A 20,800-nucleotide genomic window follows, 5' to 3' on the forward strand; every position below is an offset into this window, starting at 1 on the left:
TTTTTTTTAATGGCCGGCGGTAGGATATTTTGGGTTGTTTGCAATAAGAAGAAGAAGGGTAATTTAGTAATTTGTTCAATGTTTTCTTTTGAATAGGTGATAAGGGTAAAATAGACATTTCCAATTAAACACTAACAGCAGACTAATACCGTCAGGTTTCGGGGGGTGTCAAGTAATTGTTTCAAACGTTGGTAATCGTAAGCAAAATGGCCATAGTACAAGGGGTGTTCAAGTAATTTACCCTTATGTATTTTTTATTTTTTCTTCGTCGTATCTTCAGCTGCGAAGACGTTGTCTTCCCGTGATCACACTGGAGAAGCTAGTTTCCGCTACGACTTCGGTGAATCTCGATCAAGTTATCACTGAAGATCGATGCTTGAACCCTGAATCAGAGCACGACCATGCTCAGTTAATTGCTTTCTCTGAGTCTTTGAGTGATATTTATTCTTTTGGATTTGGAATTTTTATTTTACATGGTAAGGATGTTTGCTTCCATATTGACAACTTAACAATCATATATTAATTTCTGACCAGAGACAAAGATTTATGGTTTAATAAATAAATTCTCCTTTTCCCACGAAGTTTCGTCAATTAATATGGTATTGAAATTGAAGGGTCATTAATGGTCTATGATTTGTTTTCCCATGTCATTATCCCTTTGACTCTAATTCTTATATATTACACTTTATATTCTTGATATTTTTCCTCCTTTTCAAGGAGAGAGAATACTCCATCAAGTGAGCTTTGTTTGGAATTAGGAGATCTAGAGTTGACTACGAGGCCAGCAAAGACGAATTCCCGCCATGGAATGATGGCTAAGAAATGCTAATTAACGGGACTGAAATTGAAGATTTCTTATCATGATGTGTGTGTGTGTGTGTGTGCATGTGTGTGTGCGTGAGTATGAGAGAGAGAGAGAGAGAGAGAGAGAGATGAATGTGGTAGCAAGAGTGACCGTGAGGCTCTTACCGTAAAAGCTGGGAATCAGTTACTAAGCAGAAAATAATTGATGGTTTAGATTAATCTCGTGCTAAATGGACGGTTAACATCAAATGATAGTGAGAATAAGTTTACAAGACGCACATTGTGCTACCACTCAGCAAAATGGATTTTATTAAAAAGAATGAATGAAATACAAAACAGTCAAGAATGAGACCAAACGAAGGAGTAGTCAATCCTTCGACATGACCATCAGCATAATTACCCTCAAATAAGAAAAGAAAAACCATCTTCAAGTAAAACGAAACCGAGGTCTTATTTGCGCATCCCAAGAGATATCATCCGAACAAAGAGTCGGGGCACCATCCCAAGAGTCCACAAATCTGGAAGTCGTAGCATACTTGGCAAGTTTATCAGCAACGAGATTGATCTCACGGTAGCAATGGATATAGACCAAGACTATCTACGTAATTCTTGTAGCACAACCATTTTTGAACAAAAAAAACACATGGAAGTTGGCCTCCCTGAATACCAAGAACCACTAATTGTGAATCACACTCAATCTGTAAGTAGGAAATACTCATGTATCTAGCAATAATTACCCCCTCAAAAAAAGGCAGCATATTCAACCCAATAATTTGTTGCAATCCCCACATCCCTGGTGAAACACCTAACACAGCGGCCTAGATATTTCTTGAAAATACCCCCACAGCCAGCATGACTTGGATTCCCAATCAAACTCCCATGCATTTATGTTTAGTTTAAGGAAATTCAGAACTGGCGAAATCCAAAAAACTTGGGAGATTTGCTTTGACGAGGAGTTGATATATGGAGAACGCTAGTAAAAGATCTTGTAAAGAGGAAACTATAGAAGACGCCACTGAGGCAAGATCCCGAAAACTCTAAATGATCGACTTCACCATCATGGTCGAAGTGCGCGCCGTATTCTCAAAACAACGTCCATTTCTTTCATGCCAAAATATGATAAGGGATGTATAATATGGAAGCCTTCCAGATCCCCTTGAGAGGCACCACCGTAGCTTTACGTTTCCACCAAGAAAACAGTTCCTGAATCAGTGGAGCATTTGTTCTTCAACTGCTCCCTCTCTCTCTCTCTCTCTCTCTCTCACCTACGTCCAAGTTTGAGAACTTATAGTGGAGGTTAGAGGAAATTTATCCTCTCTAAGTGAGATGCACTGGATGTTGGATTCTTAAGTGTGGTGCACAGGGCAGTGCACCGCAATTGTGCACCACACTTAAGAGGATAAAAATATCCCAAGTTAGAAAATTATAGAGAAACCAGAGGGTACTGCGCTTATGAGATCTCAGAGAGGTAACTCTTGTTCTTCTCTATTTAAATTCATGGTCCGCACAAACCATGGATGAATGATTTTGAACATTTAAAATTAAGTTGTGTTTTTCTCTCCTAAATTCTTACACTAGGTCTGGCGTGTGGGAAGTGTATTCTTTAGCAAACGCCATACTTGAAGATAATAAGTGGTAATACATTTTATTATAAAGCTATTTTAGGTAACATTGATAATTTTCTCTTCGGTCCAATTCAGCCCATACATCTCCCTTCCCCCTCTCCATGATCAGGGACAATCAGGGTCAACCCGACCCGACCCTAAAGGCAGGTCAGAGTTGGATTTTTAAGGCCTTGTGTCAGAGCTGGGTCGGGCTTGGGCCCAGCTAAGGGGACTCAGGGTTTGACTAGTGTTTTATGAACCTTGGCCCAACCCAACCCTGTTGCAGCCCTAATAGAATCTAAATCAAGAATATTTCAGATAGAACTGTGGGCCCAGACCCTCTTCATGGGGCCATCCAGTCAGATCATAGATTTAAGCCGTGCAATATTGCAAAAAGATTCACATGTTTACAAAAGAATCCCAACAAAAGAGGTTTATTTTAACTGTTTTTTTTTTTAAGGAGGGCATTAGAAAAATCCATAATTTGCTTTGTAAATAACGAATGAGGAAAAAATGAGTAACAAAGGATCAAAGGAGACAGATTTACCCTATAAAATGATTCAAAGATCTTTGGTGGATTGTACAGGATAGTCAGACCTAGCCTTTTTGGGTAATGGGCTTGTAAAACAGTCTCTCTGTGAAAGCAGGGATAAGGATGCTTATATTATGACCCTCCTCAGACCCGCAGTGGTGGGAACTTCATGCACTGGGTACGTCTTTTGTTTTGAACTTGTAAAGCAAGCTAGTAAAGAAGATAATGTTGTATAAAGTTGTAAATTTGGGTATAGTTGTGCAGAAGTATTTCATAGGGGAGTGAGTATAAGGAAGATATTGAAATTTTTTTAACTTGGAATATGACATGTAGCACCATAACTTAATGTAATATGCCTAAAAAAATGTCTTCAAATGCGTGCATACAGAAACTGATTACTGAGGACTTTGATGTGGTACACACGCTCATCAATCCTGTTAAAGTATTAAGTGTAGGATACACAAGTTGCTAGGGCTATTTATGTAATTTGCTTATATTTTTTTAACGCATAATATATAGAAGGGAAAAAGATCTCTACTTGGTGGTGTTTACTATGCCCTCTCACAGGGCACCGTCAAATGACATCTCTATCCCCTTGGTAGATACCCAGGCTTGCTCCCCCATTGGCCCAAACGCTTGTGTAGAGATTATGCGACCGATGGGAGTGTGAACTGTGAGGGAAAAAGAAATAAATCAGATCAAACATGACGACCAGGTCGCATGATGAACATTTTTTCCATACTTGTCCACATAATTTGGATCTGTATATTTTACCTGTCTCAGCTTCATGAGCAACCTCTTCTTCCTACATTGCAAGAAAATATGGATATTAATACCTCGAAGAAACGTTTTCTGATCTCAAAACATAATAGTGCAGCTATTAAGATAGGACTATGGGGCCATGGTGAAGAGAGAATCTCTTCATCCACTCTCAAATCATAATAGTGCATCCATCAAAGAAACGTTTTCATTCCTTTTCATGGGATTCAGTTTTTTTTTCACCCATGGTGAAGAGAGAATCTCTTCATCCACTCTTATGACCTTTTGATTGGATTGAAGAAGGGTGAAAGATCGTACCAAAAAAAAGAAGGGTGAAAGAAAAAAGGGTAAAGGAACTTCCTAGTTGTACTTTTTCTCCCCACCCACTATCTTAAAGGCAAAATATCCTATAGAAGAGCACACGTAGGAAGATAGACGGATGGGCCTATTTTCTATCACATGGAAACGTGATTCAGCCATTCTGATCATTGGATAAATAAAAATGGTCTAAATTGGTGACTTGCAGAATTACAGTCCCAAATTCATTCATTTACGATCCGGGTGTATGTCCATGCATATTTTCTTCGTTCAAGCATTTTAAGTTTATCATTTTGGTAGTCTTTAATTTTTGAAAATTTAGTTTGCCATATGACTAATTTTTATTTCTAACGGAACTTGACAAGTAACCTAGAGACCTTGAAGTTTATATGTCTACAAAAAATTTGTCTCATCCGACCAACCACATAGTTAGAAGGGAGGGGGATCGTTGTCAAGATTTGTGGCCCATGCACCAATATGGGGGCTAATGAGAGTACGCACAGGGACATCTAATAGTGGTGGGATAATTCATTTCACCGGTGGTGGATCGATCATTTTATCTTTCCTATATCTAGTAGTAGGCGCCCACTAGTAGCCTTATTTTTTCCTGGTCAAAAATAAGTTTATGTAGGAAAGCTCACACTTCTCTTAATGAGATGGTCTCAAGGAAGGCTGACTGGCCATAAATGACCTAAAAAATTGACCTACGGTTGTACCATCTCCTTCTCATATAAATTGAAGTTTTGGAGAATAGAAGTTTTCTTCTAGAGATGTAAACGGATCAAATACAAACCGGATGTGATTGAATATGAATAACCCTAAACAGATATAAAAGTGAATCGAATATAGATTCTTGACTATTCTTTTGCATCCCTACCTTGTGTAACCTAGACTTTCCTCCCTTGGTTGGATACGATTCACTCTTAATCCATGTCTCTCAGTTGTCTGAACTCTTTTTCTCATTCTTTAGAACCTGTCAAATCTTCAAGAACCTTCAAGATTATTAGATACTTAAGCTTCTTTTTAATATAAGTTGGATATTTATTCGAAACAGATATATTAGATTCCAGATTATTTGAATTCAGATCCGGATATCTTTGATCGGGTATCCGGATCCCCCTAGACATATATGAATACAAATCGAATTCAAATTTTCGACTATCCATTTGCATCTCTACTTCCTTCCCATTATTAAGCTCCACAACAAGCTTGCTGGCTTGGCATGAGGTTGGCCAATATCTGTCCGGTCTGCAACCTCTAGCTATGTTAGAAATAGAGATTGAAAAAAGGAACCCGTTCGAACCGATCTGGATGAAAAGGTTGTGGCGGTTCAACCTGACCGATCCCTAATTTAAGCAAAAGATTCTCTCGACGGGAACAATCCAAGATAAGTGGGTGGGCCACATGTAAAATTATAGCCCAAATTCAATCATTTTACAGTCCCTTCTATTAGGTCTCCGTGCACTCATCCTTTGTAGGTGTGCTTGTGGATTGAGACAAGGCTCCTAATATAAATGATGGTATATATGTGCTCCACATGGGCTGAATTGATTGTCAAGCCCAACATACAAAAGGAATGACTAGGTACACAATTGGATTTAAAAGCCTTGGACCGAGTTTCCTTAAAGCCATGGTGAATGGGAATTCATTCATCGCGGTATTTCATAATGTACCTTGACATTAGGATTGTGTGGTGAACCTACAGGGGTTTGTGAATGGTAGGATAGTATGGTGAAGAAAAGAAAACTAAGGGTGTCAATGCGCTGAGCTGGGCTGGTTATGCTTAAAACCCCAGCCCAAAACGCTAGGGGTCTTAACATCGGTCCAAAACCAGCCCCGACCTGCCAGGGCCTAACAAACCCTTGACCCAGGCCACACCCTTCCTGGGTTTACCCTATCTCGACCTGGCCTGATTGACTTTGATTGGGCAAAGCCGGATCATGATGGTTCTAATTGACTCTAAATTGCATGTTACATTGTACGATTGAAGTGAACACTTGTTAATCATGAAGCTAAATGGTGGGCCATTCTATTGATGGCTTCTTCAAATTTATGGATGATGTTAAAGTGTTGTAGGCTCTATTTTACCCAAATGAAGGTTATTGGAACAAAGAGAAAAAAAAGGCAAAATGCATCTATGTGTAAGTTCCTATTGAGAGATTAATTGGATCTGATTAAAGGCCGACCAGAAATAGGATCGGGTTAATGCGTGTCGAGATATGTATAGCACAGTCTAGCCGTTGGATACCCCTTGCACTCCCTCGACGCTGGACTCCCTGGAGATGAGCCGGAACCGCCAAATTGACACCCCTACGGGCAAAAGCCTCCACCATCAATAGTATGAGTGGTAAGGATGATTATAGGCATCATTCACCATCCAAGCACATGCCACTTTAGTAATTACAGTCCTATGTTTGTACCTTACCTCACTCTAACCTATCTATCCAATCACATTATCTCCCTCCACCTTGCATTCATTTGACAAAAGGGCCCATTTCAATTTTCAACAGCTATGTGGTTCTAATTCATGGCCCTTGTGCCCTAATTCCATCTAAAGATGAGGGGGCCATCACGGATTTTATGTGTTCAATTTAATTTCCTCATTTAAAGATGTGGGGTCCATCTTCATTCATTCATATTCTCTCTCTCTCTCTTCCCAAACGACGTTAATAAGCAGATAAGAGGTCTGGTTCATAGAGGATAGAATGTTCTTAGGTTCACGTGTACCATTAAGTTCCAACTTAACCACGCACCAGATGACACATCATCATCTCCTTCTAATTCCTTCTATCTTTCTGAAAATCGATTAATTTAATTAATTAGTTTATAATAAAAACATAAGATTAATCATCGTTGGGAGTTGAATCTGAATCAGTACACGTGGCCTAAATTAATAATCTGGTGGTATTTTTTTTTGGGTAAAATCTGGTGGTATTAATGCTAAATCAAAAGAAATTAAAAAGAATATGGAAGGAAGATTCTTTAAACTTTTTGTCTAGTGTCGCCGCACACAAAGGGGTTAGTTACTTACGCCGTCAAAATACAATAAAGCTGTTGTCAAACAGACTTCCACACCCCGTCTCTCCCCTCGCCCGGCAAAAGGTGACGGCGTAAAAATCGCCGGTCGTTGGCTGTACAGAGAAATAAGGAATAGAAACCCTATTCCCTTCCTACGGATCGACAGGTAGGAGGAGAGATTAGATGGAGACCAACTGGCCACGTGTTATAGTGAGCATTTATGAACACATAAGAATATAGAGTATAGAGTATAGAGTGTAGAGTGGGATGAGGGTTTAGGTCACCGGTAAGGACCAAAGGGGTTCGTGCCCCCATTGCCTCCGCCAATGCCTCCTCTGGGGCTATCTCTAAAATTTCTGAAAAGCTGATGCGTACTACAACTGCTTGCGCCGGTGCTGGCCTGGCATTTATGTTTTTTGTGTTGAGTGAGTCTCCCTAAACCCTAAAAGTACGACCCCGAAAATATCCCCTCGATTCCATTCTTTCTTGGCTTCTAAGTAGTACGGTCAATCCACACAGACGATATTATATATGATATGGGAGATCCCCCATCATTCTCTCATTATTTACAATTCTACTCCCTTGGGGTTTCTCATTACTCGGGGAAGAGATCATTAGAGAACTCGTTTTACTGATAATTACGTATTTACCCTCTGGTTTAGTCCGGCTGGAAACAGGGATTTAGATATTGGTATTATGGAGATTGGATGGAGTACTACCTACTAGGATTTGTTGTCCTTTGAACAGATACTTTCCTCTGGCTCAGAGATTTCTCCAATAACTTCAGTTCAGTGGTTTTGTGGAGGTTATTCATGGTGACGGCCTTGCCACACTAGACAAAGAATCTTGGAAGGCAGAGACCATTACATTCACCTTTGACGAAGATAATTTTTCCTCTGCTCCTTCCATGGTGGTTTTAGTGCACAGTATCGACCCTGTATCGGCAATGTATAAAATCGATACAATATTGATCCAGTATTGATTTGGATAGGTTGTATCCGATAAAATTATTCTTGAATTTCTTTGAAAAAATGAATTTTTTTGACCATTTTATTCTTTCTTTATTTTTTTCTTCTTTTGAATTGAATATTTTCTTACTCTTATTCGTTAGCTTAAGAGTCATGATTGAAACATTAGGTCGCCAATGTTCGGGCACCATGTGGTAGGAACTCAAACTTAAAGCAACGTAAACAAACACAACCTTGAACGGTTCAAGACCACAAGGAAGCCGTTTAAACCTTTGTGTATAGGTTATGTTGATGTAATTGAACAGCAATGTATGATGTTTAAGGATAGTTTTTAAGGTTTTGTATAATTGTCACTAGTCCACTAATGAAGGTTTATGTTTTAATGAGGTAAGATAAAACCACGCCCCAAAACACACAGACCCAATGTCCGCATCGAGGTATTCAGTCTGTTCTGATGCGGTTTATATTTTGATGAGGTAAGATAAAACTTGAATTGGATAGGCATCAATAAATATCAGAGTCATTTTGCATTTAGTTCAGTTTTACTAGTTTCTATTCAGTTTTTGTTATCCGATTTACATATGAATTGAAGTCTCATTTTGGAAAACAATAATGAAGACAACTTTACTTTTCAATACCTATATACTCTTGTATTTCCCCAGTCTCTCCCAGTCTTCCCCACTCATCCTGTTTCCCACACCCTATGTGACTAGAAAAAAAAAAAAACAAATTTGTCCCATCTTTATCCGTCTTTTTTCTTTCTATTTTTTTCTCTCCATTTTCTTCCATTTGTAAGTAAGGGTTTTGTTAATCTATTTTAACATGACCCATCATTTTCAATCTGTACTTGAACATATATATTATGGCCAAATGTTCTTTGTGCTGGGATGCAGGCTACGTCCAGACACATGGGTTGGTGAAATGACCACCCTACCCCCTTGAATAGCAGGCCCCATGTGTCTGAGCACCACATACTTATTTTATGTTTCAAGTATAATACAACAATTGTTGCTTATTGATTTAATTATTTTTTTAATTTAACCAAATGCATGGGTTAGTATTCGAGTGATAGGTGTCGATTTCTATTCAGTTTTGAACCATCGATTTTGTAGTGTAAATCAAAACCAAACCGAAAAGAGAACCTATGAAATTAAAATCGGATTCATTTTTTTGTGGTGTAATTCAGTTCAATCGTAAATTGTCGATTGCGGTTCAGATATTTGATTTTGGTTCCATTTTTGACACCCTTAATTTGGCCTCGTGTGGATGTTACTGTATTTTGTGCTGCTATTCGTGTGGCCTGGGATTCTCCCACACTAGCATGCATTGTGGGAAATTATCTCTCAAAGATGATATTTTGATTCTTAAAGAAGAAGAGAAACTAAGCTCAGGGGGAAGTGCTTAATGTGGGAGAGTGTGGCCCCTACTCTTGCAGAAGCATCAACAGAGGCGTCATTTTACATTTTATAGGGGGTGAGACGCTTAGACGCTCCCCCACAAAAACCGTTTTCTCTTAAGTTTATCATATTACATATTTGAAGAGGGTATTGGAAAGAGATACAGATGCTTTAAGCACTTGGTTTGAGTTCTGTCATGTACAATATAGTGGATACAATTCAACTTTTCTATTTGGTAATATACATTTGGGAGACCGTTCAATATGGGGGAGCGTGGCCCTTGCATGTGAACTGGGGTCAATTAGAGCAGGCGCTAAAGCATCTTGGGGGCATATTTTTGCCTTTCATAAGGGGTAGGGTGGTCATTTCGACCCCCCTGTATCTAAGCGTGGGTAGTACACTCGTCCACAATAAACTTTTCTCCTATATATTTATACAACTCAACTCAGCCTTTATCCCAACTAGAGGGGTTGCTTACATGGATCTTGTCCCTCCAATCAGTTCAATTCAAATTTATATTTGTTATAAGGCCTAAACTATACATTTTTCTTCACAACTTCCCTTAGAGTCATTTAGGCTTACCCCCCCCCGACTCTTTTAACTCTTTCGATGTAAATCAAATCACCCATTCGGAGTGAAGCAAAAGCCTCTATTGTACATGTTCATGCCACCTCAAACAACTGTTTTGATAATTTATGCAAGAATCAAAAGATATCTGGATATACAAGTGAAAAAGAACAACTAGCCTGAGGATGTGTGGAGACTTTTATCTACCATTTTTTTATGAGAAGAAAAAAAAAATGACACTAATTTACCCTGCATGTGCAGATTCCTTGATATATTGTTCAATGGTTGATTCATGATTGAGGTTGCTCACATCATTATCTTGGAAAATTTGATTGTCCTCGAATTTTCCCAACTAGTTAATTTTGATACGAAGAAGTCATCATAGCCAGACAAAATAACATGTAAGATATTAGAGAAAATTGAGAAGCTTCACTAAATGGATTATGTACAAAAAAAAAATGTATACATGCCTTAAATACATGGGAAAAAGATTGTTACAGATTCTTTATATCCCCTTCACATAATAAACAATAGGATTGACTAAAGTCAGAAGCCTAGGTTTTCCGCAGGTCCAAGTGCGTTTTGATTCGCTCGTTGATGTGCAAATAATCTTGGGGTGGTTCCAGACACCTTGGTATCTACTTGGCCTTCTTGGAGACATTTTGGAGCTTCGTGATTGCTTTAGGAGCTATGTGTTTACACACTATGTTAGGGAGATTAATTCTGGTACGAACTTCTTGGTTAGGTTTTTAAATACTTGTACAGATAGTCTCCCAGATGCACTCTCTCGCTTAATACGAAAGGATGCCTCTGGGAAGAAATTCTATAGGTTGTAATTTTGTATCTATTCTTAATATAAGCTCCTTTACTCAAAAAAATTGAATAAATGGTAGGATTCACACTGACATTTCTCTCTCCTATTTTGATCACATGAGTTCTATGTAGGCCCCATATGAATGATACCATTTTCCAACCCCCCCATTGGTTGTAGTATGTAGATTCTTTCTTACATTACCCTTGTAGAAAACCCTCTCCGATCCCTAAATATATTTCTTAAAATCATCGCCATTCATATAAAGGCATGACCATATAAAACAGGATTTGGCTCTTGTTCCTGTAGTGGCGGGAGCTGGAGCGTCCAACCCATGGAAACCATCCAAAAACAGGTGGTGGGGTGGTCATTTCACATGTGGGGCCCATGTGGGACCCACCTATGAAATGACCACCCCGCCCCTGTTTTTGTTGTGATTTTGCTGGGCTGGACGCTCCAGCTCCCACCACTGCAGGGCAGGAGCCTTTTCGTATAAAACATAATGGTGAAAAGTGATTTGTGTACGCCATATAAGCTACTTGGTCCACAAAGTAGTTAAACTAGTGATGTGGAATCTCGATTGTTGGATATTAGGAAATGATCAGCACAATGTCAAAACTCAATCTCAAATTTAATTATAGGAAGGGGTTTGCTGTCACATTGTGTGGCTCTTACGCTAGGGAATTGGGGGGGTTTGCAATAGAAGCATGTTCACATGCACTACGGGCAGTGTTCTTTTTCTCTTTAATCATTTATCTTCCATGATCGATACCTGATCGTATATCATGCACTAAACCACATCCCCTTGTCCTGCCTGCTCAAGAATCCTATGCACACAAATCGTTATCCTCTGTTGTTACAGCACGGTGCTATACTGCATCATGTGGCATAGCGGGCCCCACATGGTGCACATGGCCTCTACAGTCGCCGCACTTACCTTCCATGATCGATACCTGATCGTATACCATGCACTAAAACCACATCCCCTTGTCCTGCTTGCTCAAGAATCCTATGCACACGAATCGTTATCCTCTGTTGTTACAGCACGGTGCTATACTGCATCATGTGGCACTGCAGAGGCCATGTGGCATAGCAGGCCCCACATGATGCACATGGCCTCTACAATCGCTGCACGATGCAGTACAACACCGTACAGTTACAATATAGGATAAAAATTGCTATGCACACACACACACTATATTGTCTGTATAATCTATACCTTTCATCCCTTCTTGAGTATTTCACAACAAATCCATTCAAATACTACTGTTCATTATTTCTAGTGATTGAGCCAAGCAAGGACTTGTCTTTGTAGACCCATTCATGTAAGTTTCTATTGTCTTATGTTGTTTTGGATTTAACTCACCAAATGTGAGAAACAAAAATAAACAAGTAAAGCGACAGAGTGGGGATGGATGGATGGGACGATGGGTCATGGAGAAACCCAAGTACACTACTAGTGTAAGAATCATTCTCAAATAATTCAACCGGCCTGCACATGAGACCTCATTTTAGATTTACAGCTTTCTATCGTCTCCTTCTCATTATATGCAGCGGCACCAACAAGCCAACAACAGCTCTGTTCTGTGCAGGTTGATTCATAGAAAGATTGGGCCTTGGGGTGTGGGGCTGAAGAAAGGGCAGAAATCTTTGTGAGTTCCAATGGAGAAGTGAACAGTGTGGGGGCATAGCTAGATAGCTAGATGAACGGGAAAGGGCCCCTCGAAAACACCACAAGATCACCAAAAAACGACACTGCAGTACAAACCTTCCCTTTTACATATTTGCCCTTTTTCTATTACAACTTAATAATACAAAAAAAAAATCTCAGAAGAATCCTCCTTAGCCAGCTTTATACGAAACAATCCTCTGACCACTGTATCTCCTTTCCCTGTTACCCTTCTTCTTTCCTTCTCCAGCTTCTGTTTAATTATAATTTAATTTAATTAGTTAATGGAAGAATATCATCAGGAATAGAAACAACGAATACACTAGAGAAGGAAGCCCCCAGTAATCCAGTGTTGTTAATTTATTTTCTGTTTAAATCTCAAATAAAGTTATAATTTTTTAGATTCCAATTATACCCTTCTCTCTATCCTCCTCGTACGGTCATGTCAGTTGGAAAGCGTGAAACCATAATAAAAATATAAACCAAAATAAAAATCATTTCTCCTTTTGGGGAAACGGAAGTACGGCCGACGGCACCTTTACTCATCTCGTCAACCCTCTAACGTCCCTTCACCGCCGTTTGTGTACTCTCTCTCCCTCTCAATAACACTACTTCTCTCCTTCCTTACAGTTCACGCCAAAAGCCTGCTCTCTCTCTCTCTCTCTCTCTCTCTCTCTCTCATTCTTTCACTCTTACACTATTACCCACTTCGGTCTCTAGCTGCGCAATGGATACGGAGCTTGTGTTCTCTCTTTGCATATTTCCTCTCTGAGCAGATTCCAGTTGTCCTTGACCTTTTTTTGTTCTCTCCCTCTTTCGGTTTCTTCTATTGCGTTTCGAACCAGAGCAGCAGATGATGTTGCAGGGGAAGAAGATGATGGTTTCCGTCTGTGTGGTAATGGCGATGCTGCAATTCCTTGCTCAGGTCGTTTCATCACTTCCTGAAGAAGGTTCGCTCTCTCTTTTTAGCTTCTGCTTCGTTTGCCGCTTTCGCTTTCGTTTTCCTTTTTTATTGTCCAAGTTACCTTACTACCTCACTAGTCCGAGCAGTAAAACTTGGGAGCAGTTTCGACTTTAGGTTGACAACTCCGTTGCAGAGAACTGTTAAGAGGCACGACCTGTCGTCGTTCCATGGACGACAGAGCAACTCTGTATATAGAGGAGCTCTTATTTAAGAAATGAAACTCTCGTGGAAACTGATTTTTTTTTTGCTTCTTCTTCTTCTTCTCAGTCTCTTTGAAGCAGCCTCATTCTTGGAAGCTTCGAGCTTTCATGGTTTTTTTATAGTTAGTTACGACTTGTCCTGCTTTATTAGTTTTTTTCTTCGTTCCTTGCAATTTTATTTGTTTATTGGCTTAAAGTGTTGTTTGTCGGAATCATGGATGATTTGTGCAGGAAAAGCGCTGATGTCGATCAAGGCTTCTTTTAGCAATGTAGCTAATGTGCTTCTTGACTGGGACGATGTGGGTAACGTTGATCACTGTTCTTGGCGTGGAGTCTCCTGCGACAATAGTACTTTCTCTGTTGTTTCCCTGTATGTTCATCACCACACAACTTTCTCTCCCTCACTTTATTTATGTAAACGCCATAAACTCCTTTTCTTAGTGACTTATTAATGGAGTTCTGTTTCATTGGTAAGGAATCTGTCAAATTTGAATCTGGGTGGAGAGATTTCGCCCGCCATTGGGGACTTCACCAACTTACAAGTAATGTAAGTATATTAACTGTTCTGGTTTTCCTCTTGTAGAAGCCTTTATCCTTCTGTGGTCCTCCTCTGCATCCTTCTTTCCTCATATTGCATGATAATCACGGTGACTTCTAACGTGCAGAGATTTGAAGGGAAATCAATTAACAGGACAAATCCCAGATGAAATTGGAGATTGTGTCTCCCTGAAATTTCTGTAAGTTCCCCCTCGTTCACCTTTCCGGTCAGATTCCGATCTCTGGTGATTAGCAGAAGTTTAACATCTTTTCTGGTTGGGTGCTTTACCTCGAGCAGGGATTTATCCGGTAACTTGCTTTATGGTGATATACCCTTTTCAATATCCAAACTTAAGCAACTCGAAGATCTGTAAGTTTCTTGTGTCTGAAAATGTTGCCTCTTAGTTGAGTAAATCGTTGTCTGTACCCTAAGCAATTTTAGCATTAACGGATGGAACGGTGCAGGACTTTGAAGAACAATGTGTTGACTGGCCCGATTCCTTCAACCTTGTCGCAACTACCAAATCTAAAAACTCTGTGAGCGTTTATTTCTTTTGCCTGCTCTTTTCAGCCTTCCAAGTAAAATTCTGGTCATTTGTCCATTAATAATTTCTTTACTTTCCACACTTGAGGTGGTGATGGTATTGGTTGTTCCTGGAGTATAACATCTGTATTAAGGTGCTGGTTTCATAGTGAGACAAAGTAGTAATACTGAATAAAAGTGGGATTAGGGTGCTGTGATGAGTTTGCTAAAATGCTCACTAGCTAAACATTTGCCAGGGATCTTGCTCAGAACCGTCTTACAGGCGAAATACCACGGCTTATCTACTGGAATGAAGTATTGCAGTATCTGTGAGTATTTGCTCTTCTGTATCATTTTTCTTGAAGATTTTCATGGCTTTATGTTGCAGATTATGCTATATTCTTATGGCTGTGTTGTGTAATTGTGTCTGCAGAGGGTTACGGGGAAACTCATTGACTGGAACACTGTCCCCTGATATGTGTCAATTGACGGGCCTGTGGTATTTGTGAGTAGCTAATCTATCATGTCTCTTTCTGTCTGAGTTATTCAATCATGATAGTGATATATTTGATCTTCTTTTCGAAAAATCATGATAGTGATATATTTGATCTTCTTTTCAGTGATGTGAGGGGGAATAACCTAAGTGGAACAATGCCAGATAGCATTGGGAATTGTACAAGCTTTGAGATTTTGTATGTTTTTCTTAAACATCTTAATTTTGTCATTGGATGCAAGTTCTTTAGTTCTTATTGTCCTTGATATTCCCCTTGTGATTGAAATCAGGGATATCTCATACAACCAGATTACTGGGGAAATTCCCTACAATATTGGATTCCTACAAGTGGCTACCCTGTATGTTTCCTTGTTTATTTTCTTCCAAACTACCATGAGATTAATGTCCTGCCTTGTGTTTTCTTGACGCTTTGAGCTTGTGTGTTCTTTAATTAGGTCACTTCAAGGAAATAGGCTCACGGGGAAGATTCCTGAAGTCATTGGTTTGATGCAAGCCCTTGCTGTCTTGTGAGCAGTTATTCTTTTGTATTGATTGTTTTGAACCTCTTCTAATTGAAAACTGATAAAATGTGTTGTTCCACTAGCATGTACATTGAAGAACTTCTCCCTTTGCTTTGTTCTTTTAGGGATTTAAGTGAGAATGAACTGGTCGGACCAATTCCACCTATACTTGGCAACCTAACTTTTACTGGCAAACTGTGAGTTCTTTAATTTAAGCCATTTACATGTACATATTTGGTCCTTGATTAATATTATTGTTTAATCACCCTTTTAGGTACTTGCATAGCAATAAACTTACTGGACCCATACCACCAGAACTGGGGAATATGACAAAACTTAGCTATCTGTAAGAGCTCTCTAGCTGATGCATAAACTATTCTGTACTGGTCCATTGCTTCTACTGTTTGTGGTTGCTAATCTAATCAATTAACAGGCAACTGAACAACAACCAGCTTGTTGGTGGGATACCAGCAGCACTTGGGAACTTGGAAGGATTGTTTGAACTGTGAGTTTTGGCCCTACATGTTCCACTTTCTATTTGTTTGCTCATGTTCCTGTCATTTCTTCATGATTGTATCTTGCCTCATAAAATATTTGCACCCTGCATTGTAGGAATCTTGCCAATAACAATCTTGAAGGCCCCATTCCACAGAATATCAGCTCTTGCATGGCACTGAACCAACTGTGAGTTTTTGTAGGTTTTGCTCTCCTAATTGCTGTAAACTTGTGGTGTCTGCTTATATGTTATAACTCTGTTTCAGCAATGTGCACGGTAATCGGTTGAATGGTTCCATACCATCTGGTTTCCAGAATTTAGTGAGTCTGACTTATTTGTAAGTTTTCAGTAGTTTTGTAAACCCTCCTTTTCTCAGTTTCCGGTACTACATTTTCCTTTCTTGCATTCTTAAACTTAAGCTTCTTCTGTAGGAATCTTTCTTCAAACAACTTCAGAGGCAGGATCCCTATTCAGTTGGGGCGCATTGTCAATCTTGATACACTGTGAGTGGTGTAATGCCATTGATAGCTTTTTTACCATTCAATTTGATATAGTATGTTCTAATATTATATGAGATCCAGGGATCTATCAAACAATGATTTCTCTGGGCCTGTTCCTGCTTCTCTTGGTGCTCTGGAGCATCTTCTTACTCTGTAAGCAAAAAATCATTATGAAACAGTTGGCAATATTCAATGTAGTCTAGTCTCTTTGTATGTGATGGTTTTAATTTTTGTCATCTGCTCTGTAGGAATTTGGGCGAAAATTCTCTCAATGGACCTGTTCCTGCAGAATTTGGAAATCTAAGAAGTATCCAAAATATGTGAGTTTGTTAAGTTTGCTAATATCCTTCCTTAGGACACAAATTATTTGCATTTTACGTATAATAATTCCTTTGATTCAAATCTTTCAGTGATATGTCATTCAACAAGCTTTCAGGCAGTATTCCCGAAGAGTTGGGTCAGTTGCAAAATATTGTTTCTCTGTAAGTTTATCATTCATTCAGTTCCAGTGAAAATAATTACTCCTGAATTTTAGAATCTTAAAATAAGCCTTCCGATACTTGAATTTATGCAGCATTCTTAACAACAACAATATTCGTGGTGGCATCCCAGTTCAGTTAACTAATTGTTTCAGCCTTGTGATCTTGTAAGTTCCTTCATTCTCTCATTATAGTTAAATATGAGACATTAGATACTAATACACACACTTGTGGGATTCAGGAACCTCTCTTACAACAACTTGTCGGGTGTTGTTCCTCCTACCAAAAACTTTTCTAGGTTTCCACGAGAAAGGTGTGCAATCAGCCTAACAAAAACCTTTCCTGAATTTGGCTACAATTCAGTTATAATTGCTTATCTGGTTTCGGTATGTTATTCAGCTTTTTGGGTAATTCTTTACTATGTGGCAATTGGTCGGGATCATTGTGTGGGCCATATGAGCGAATATCCAAAGGTACATAGCCAAATAGATGTCCCCGTCGTCTGGTTAAAGAATGTTAGGCTATTTTGTGCATCCTTTTTGGCTTGGTGGACTGACTTTTTCATCTCTGTTACAGCTAGTTTCCCCCGCACTGCTGCTGTCTGTATTGGCTTGGGCTCTGTTACACTGTTTTTGATGGTCATGGTGGCTATTTATAAATCCATCCAGCAGAAGCAATATGAGAAGGGTTCCAATAAAGTACTTGGTATGTGACATTTTGAGATTTGTTTCACAATTCTATTTATTCTGCGGCCTTCTGTTTCCTTATGAGGTGCCTTTTGTATCAGGTTCGCCAAAACTTGTAATTCTTCATATGAATATGGCTGTTCACACCTATGAGGACATCATGAGGATTACCGAGAATTTGAGTGAGAAGTACATAATTGGCTATGGTGCATCAAGCACAGTATACAAGTGCATACTGAAGAGCTCCAAGCCCATAGCTATCAAACGACTTTACAGCCAGTACCCACAAAACTTGCGGGAATTTGAAACTGAACTTGAGACCATTGGTAGCATTAAGCACAGAAATCTTGTGAGCTTGCATGGATACTCACTTTCCCCTCATGGAAATCTTCTTTTCTATGATTACATGGAAAATGGTTCCTTGTGGGATCTTCTGCATGGTCTGTTTTCTTGCCCTTTGGTTTGGTAGATTATTTATTGCAGACTTTCTGTGTATGATGTTTACTTTGTATCTTCCATGTTTGTTTTTTGAAACACAGGATCAGGAAAGGTAAAACTGGACTGGGATACACGGTTGAGAATAGCTGTTGGAGCTGCCCAAGGTCTTGCATACCTGCACCAAGATTGCAATCCTCGGATTATTCACAGGGATGTCAAATCCTCCAATATCTTACTGGATGAGAACTTTGAAGCTCATCTCTCTGATTTTGGGATTGCCAAGCGCATCCCAACCTCAAAATCTCATGCCTCCACTTATGTAATGGGCACCATTGGGTACATTGACCCAGAGTATGCACGAACCTCTCGTCTTAACGAGAAGTCTGATGTTTACAGTTTTGGGATTGTCCTTTTGGAGCTACTCACTGGGAAGAAGGCTGTGGACAACGAGTTGAACTTGCATCAATTGGTTTGTGCACCCTGAATCTTCAACTTCAACTAAAAAAGTCAAGAATATTCACTATCCACTTTCTAATGGTTCTATGTTCTGTGATTCAGATATTGTCCAAGGCAGATGATAACACAGTGATGGAGGCAGTTGATCCGGAGGTATCTGTGACGTGCATGGATCTGGGAAAGGTGAGGAAGACGTTCCAACTTGCTCTGCTTTGCACTAAGCGGCACCCATCAGAGAGACCAAACATGCACGAAGTTGCCAAGGTGCTGATTTCTTTACTGCCGGCACCACCCGCTGCAAAGCTATGCAATTTGCCCAAGGTAATCAACTATGCACAATTCTTGGTGAATTCTGAAGGAAAGCAGCAGCAAAATCCACAATTGCAAGACAACAGTTCATCCAATGCACATTGGTTTGTTAAGTTTGGCGAAGTGATATCGAAGAATACCCAATGATGTTCATGCTTCATTACTTGTCCAGAAATCGGTTGGAAAAAGCCAAGGTGGTGGTTCTCTGCCATCTTGAGTAGTTTTATGCAAATCCAAATTTTTAAACCTGGATTCTGTGGAAGTTTTGAGAACAAATAGGAAGTTGGTATAATAGTAGGTTAAAAAAAACGAGAAAAATAGAAATTGAAAAAAGAAAAAGCTTAAATATTGCTTATTTTATCTTATACAAGTTAAGTAGTTGGGTGTTTTATGTAGTTATTGTACAATAAATTATGGGAATTTATGGTTTGGAGGGGATGGATTTTATTTATTCATTTTAACAGCTGTGGGGGTACATATTCCATGAAGATCTTTGCCTAGCTTTTATTGGGATGAGTGGTCACTCATTAATGCCCTATGGGCTATGACTTAGAAACCTCTGAATGGTTTTCAAGGGTTGCGTAAATGTGGTGGTTCTCCTGCTCTGCTCCTTGGTCTGAAGTTCTGAGATTTCTGAGCAGTTTCACGGGTTTTACAAGTTATATAGCAGATGTAGTAGGACTCCATTAATTCTGTGTCTTTTGTTCCTCCCGCCACTGTTACCTACCACTCATTGCCTCCTTGGATTATGCCCTGCTGCGGGTAACGGGTTGGATCTTTCTCGGGGATTAAACTAAACTAGTCGGGAGGTTTTTCTTTGGACTTTATGCATTGGGTACTATGTTTTCCTGCCTTTTTTTATTGTCAGAATTGAGAATAAATTGGGGCGAGATTATCTCGTGAAAGTGAGGTCCCGGAATCCGCAGTTATTGCATTTACTTGGTGTTTTTGTAAGAAAGTGCTGGCTTTTTATTTTGCCTTGACTAGTGGGTGGGTACATCCATGCCGCCTTTGTTTTTTGGAAAAAAGATTACATGCTGTTAGCTCAACGTATGTCTTTCTCCAAGGTTTATTATGCATTTTCTCTTTCATTATTGTTGGCCTGTCTACGTGTTGCCATTGGTGAGACCGGAGAGATTCTGTTTTACCAGTAAGTGGAGGTATCTTTTTGTATCTATTGCCATTGGTGAGACCGGAGCCACGTGAAATGAGCTCCCCCATGGAAAGGTAGAAATTCCTTAGGATGGTTAATTTGTGTGGCCTTCTTGATAGATAAAAGTCTACTTGAAGAAGAAAACTATAAACTGTTTTGAATGCATACTCGCTGTTTTAAAGATGTTAGGAGATATTTGTCCTTACACAGCTGAAGCAAATTCATCTTTAGGATTCAACGCAGCTGAAGAATTAATTTAGAATTCTAGAGAAATTTTGATTGCAGAGAGAGAGAGAGCTCAAAAAACATTGTGTAGAATGGTTGAATTCCCTTGGTTTATATAGACGCATTGGCATCCAATCATTGGAAATTCATTTAATGGAACCCTTTCAAAGAAATCCATTCAATGGAATCCATTCATTGAAAACCCATTGGAAACCCTTCATGGGAATCCATTCATTGAAATCCTTCATGGTCATTTCTAGTCCAAAAGTCATGGCCGTTCAAAACTCTCTTTAATAACATTTGTGTGGGTGTAGGGGTCGTGTGTTGGACCCAACTAGGTTTCCTTTATTGTTCTTTGGAGAAAAGTTCCCTA

The 20,800-nt window shown here is 39.4% G+C and overlaps 1 protein-coding gene across 1 annotated transcript; it reads left to right on the forward strand.

The window, feature by feature from the left end:
• The first annotated feature begins 13,152 nt into the window (after positions 1 to 13,152).
• On the forward strand, positions 13,153 to 19,219 carry LOC122671118 (LRR receptor-like serine/threonine-protein kinase SIK1). Its single transcript, XM_043868216.1, has 27 exons — positions 13,153 to 13,397; positions 13,843 to 13,981; positions 14,087 to 14,158; positions 14,277 to 14,348; positions 14,447 to 14,518; positions 14,614 to 14,685; positions 14,929 to 15,000; positions 15,105 to 15,176; positions 15,292 to 15,363; positions 15,455 to 15,523; positions 15,620 to 15,691; positions 15,811 to 15,882; positions 15,960 to 16,031; positions 16,119 to 16,190; positions 16,298 to 16,369; positions 16,447 to 16,518; positions 16,613 to 16,684; positions 16,763 to 16,834; positions 16,930 to 17,001; positions 17,092 to 17,163; positions 17,256 to 17,327; positions 17,402 to 17,473; positions 17,560 to 17,633; positions 17,737 to 17,865; positions 17,948 to 18,286; positions 18,386 to 18,753; positions 18,843 to 19,219. The coding sequence occupies exons 1-27, from the start codon at positions 13,301 to 13,303 to the stop codon at positions 19,194 to 19,196; spliced, it is 2,937 nt and encodes a 978-aa protein (XP_043724151.1). The 5' UTR covers positions 13,153 to 13,300; the 3' UTR covers positions 19,197 to 19,219.
• The last annotated feature ends 1,581 nt before the right edge of the window (positions 19,220 to 20,800 follow it).

The sequence above is a fragment of the Telopea speciosissima genome, chromosome 1 (assembly GCF_018873765.1).
Source record: "Telopea speciosissima isolate NSW1024214 ecotype Mountain lineage chromosome 1, Tspe_v1, whole genome shotgun sequence".
Taxonomy (NCBI): Eukaryota; Viridiplantae; Streptophyta; class Magnoliopsida; order Proteales; family Proteaceae; genus Telopea; species Telopea speciosissima.

Bases quoted from the DNA above. Each gene is read 5' to 3' on its own strand.
- LOC122671118 (XM_043868216.1), top strand. From the start codon at position 13,301: ATGATGTTGCAGGGGAAGAAGATGATGGTTTCCGTCTGTGTGGTAATG. The intron at 14,349-14,446 runs GTAAGTTCCCCC...TACCTCGAGCAG, and splicing joins TGTGTCTCCCTGAAATTTCT to GGATTTATCCGGTAACTTGC. The intron at 16,191-16,297 runs GTGAGTTTTGGC...CCTGCATTGTAG, and splicing joins TTGGAAGGATTGTTTGAACT to GAATCTTGCCAATAACAATC.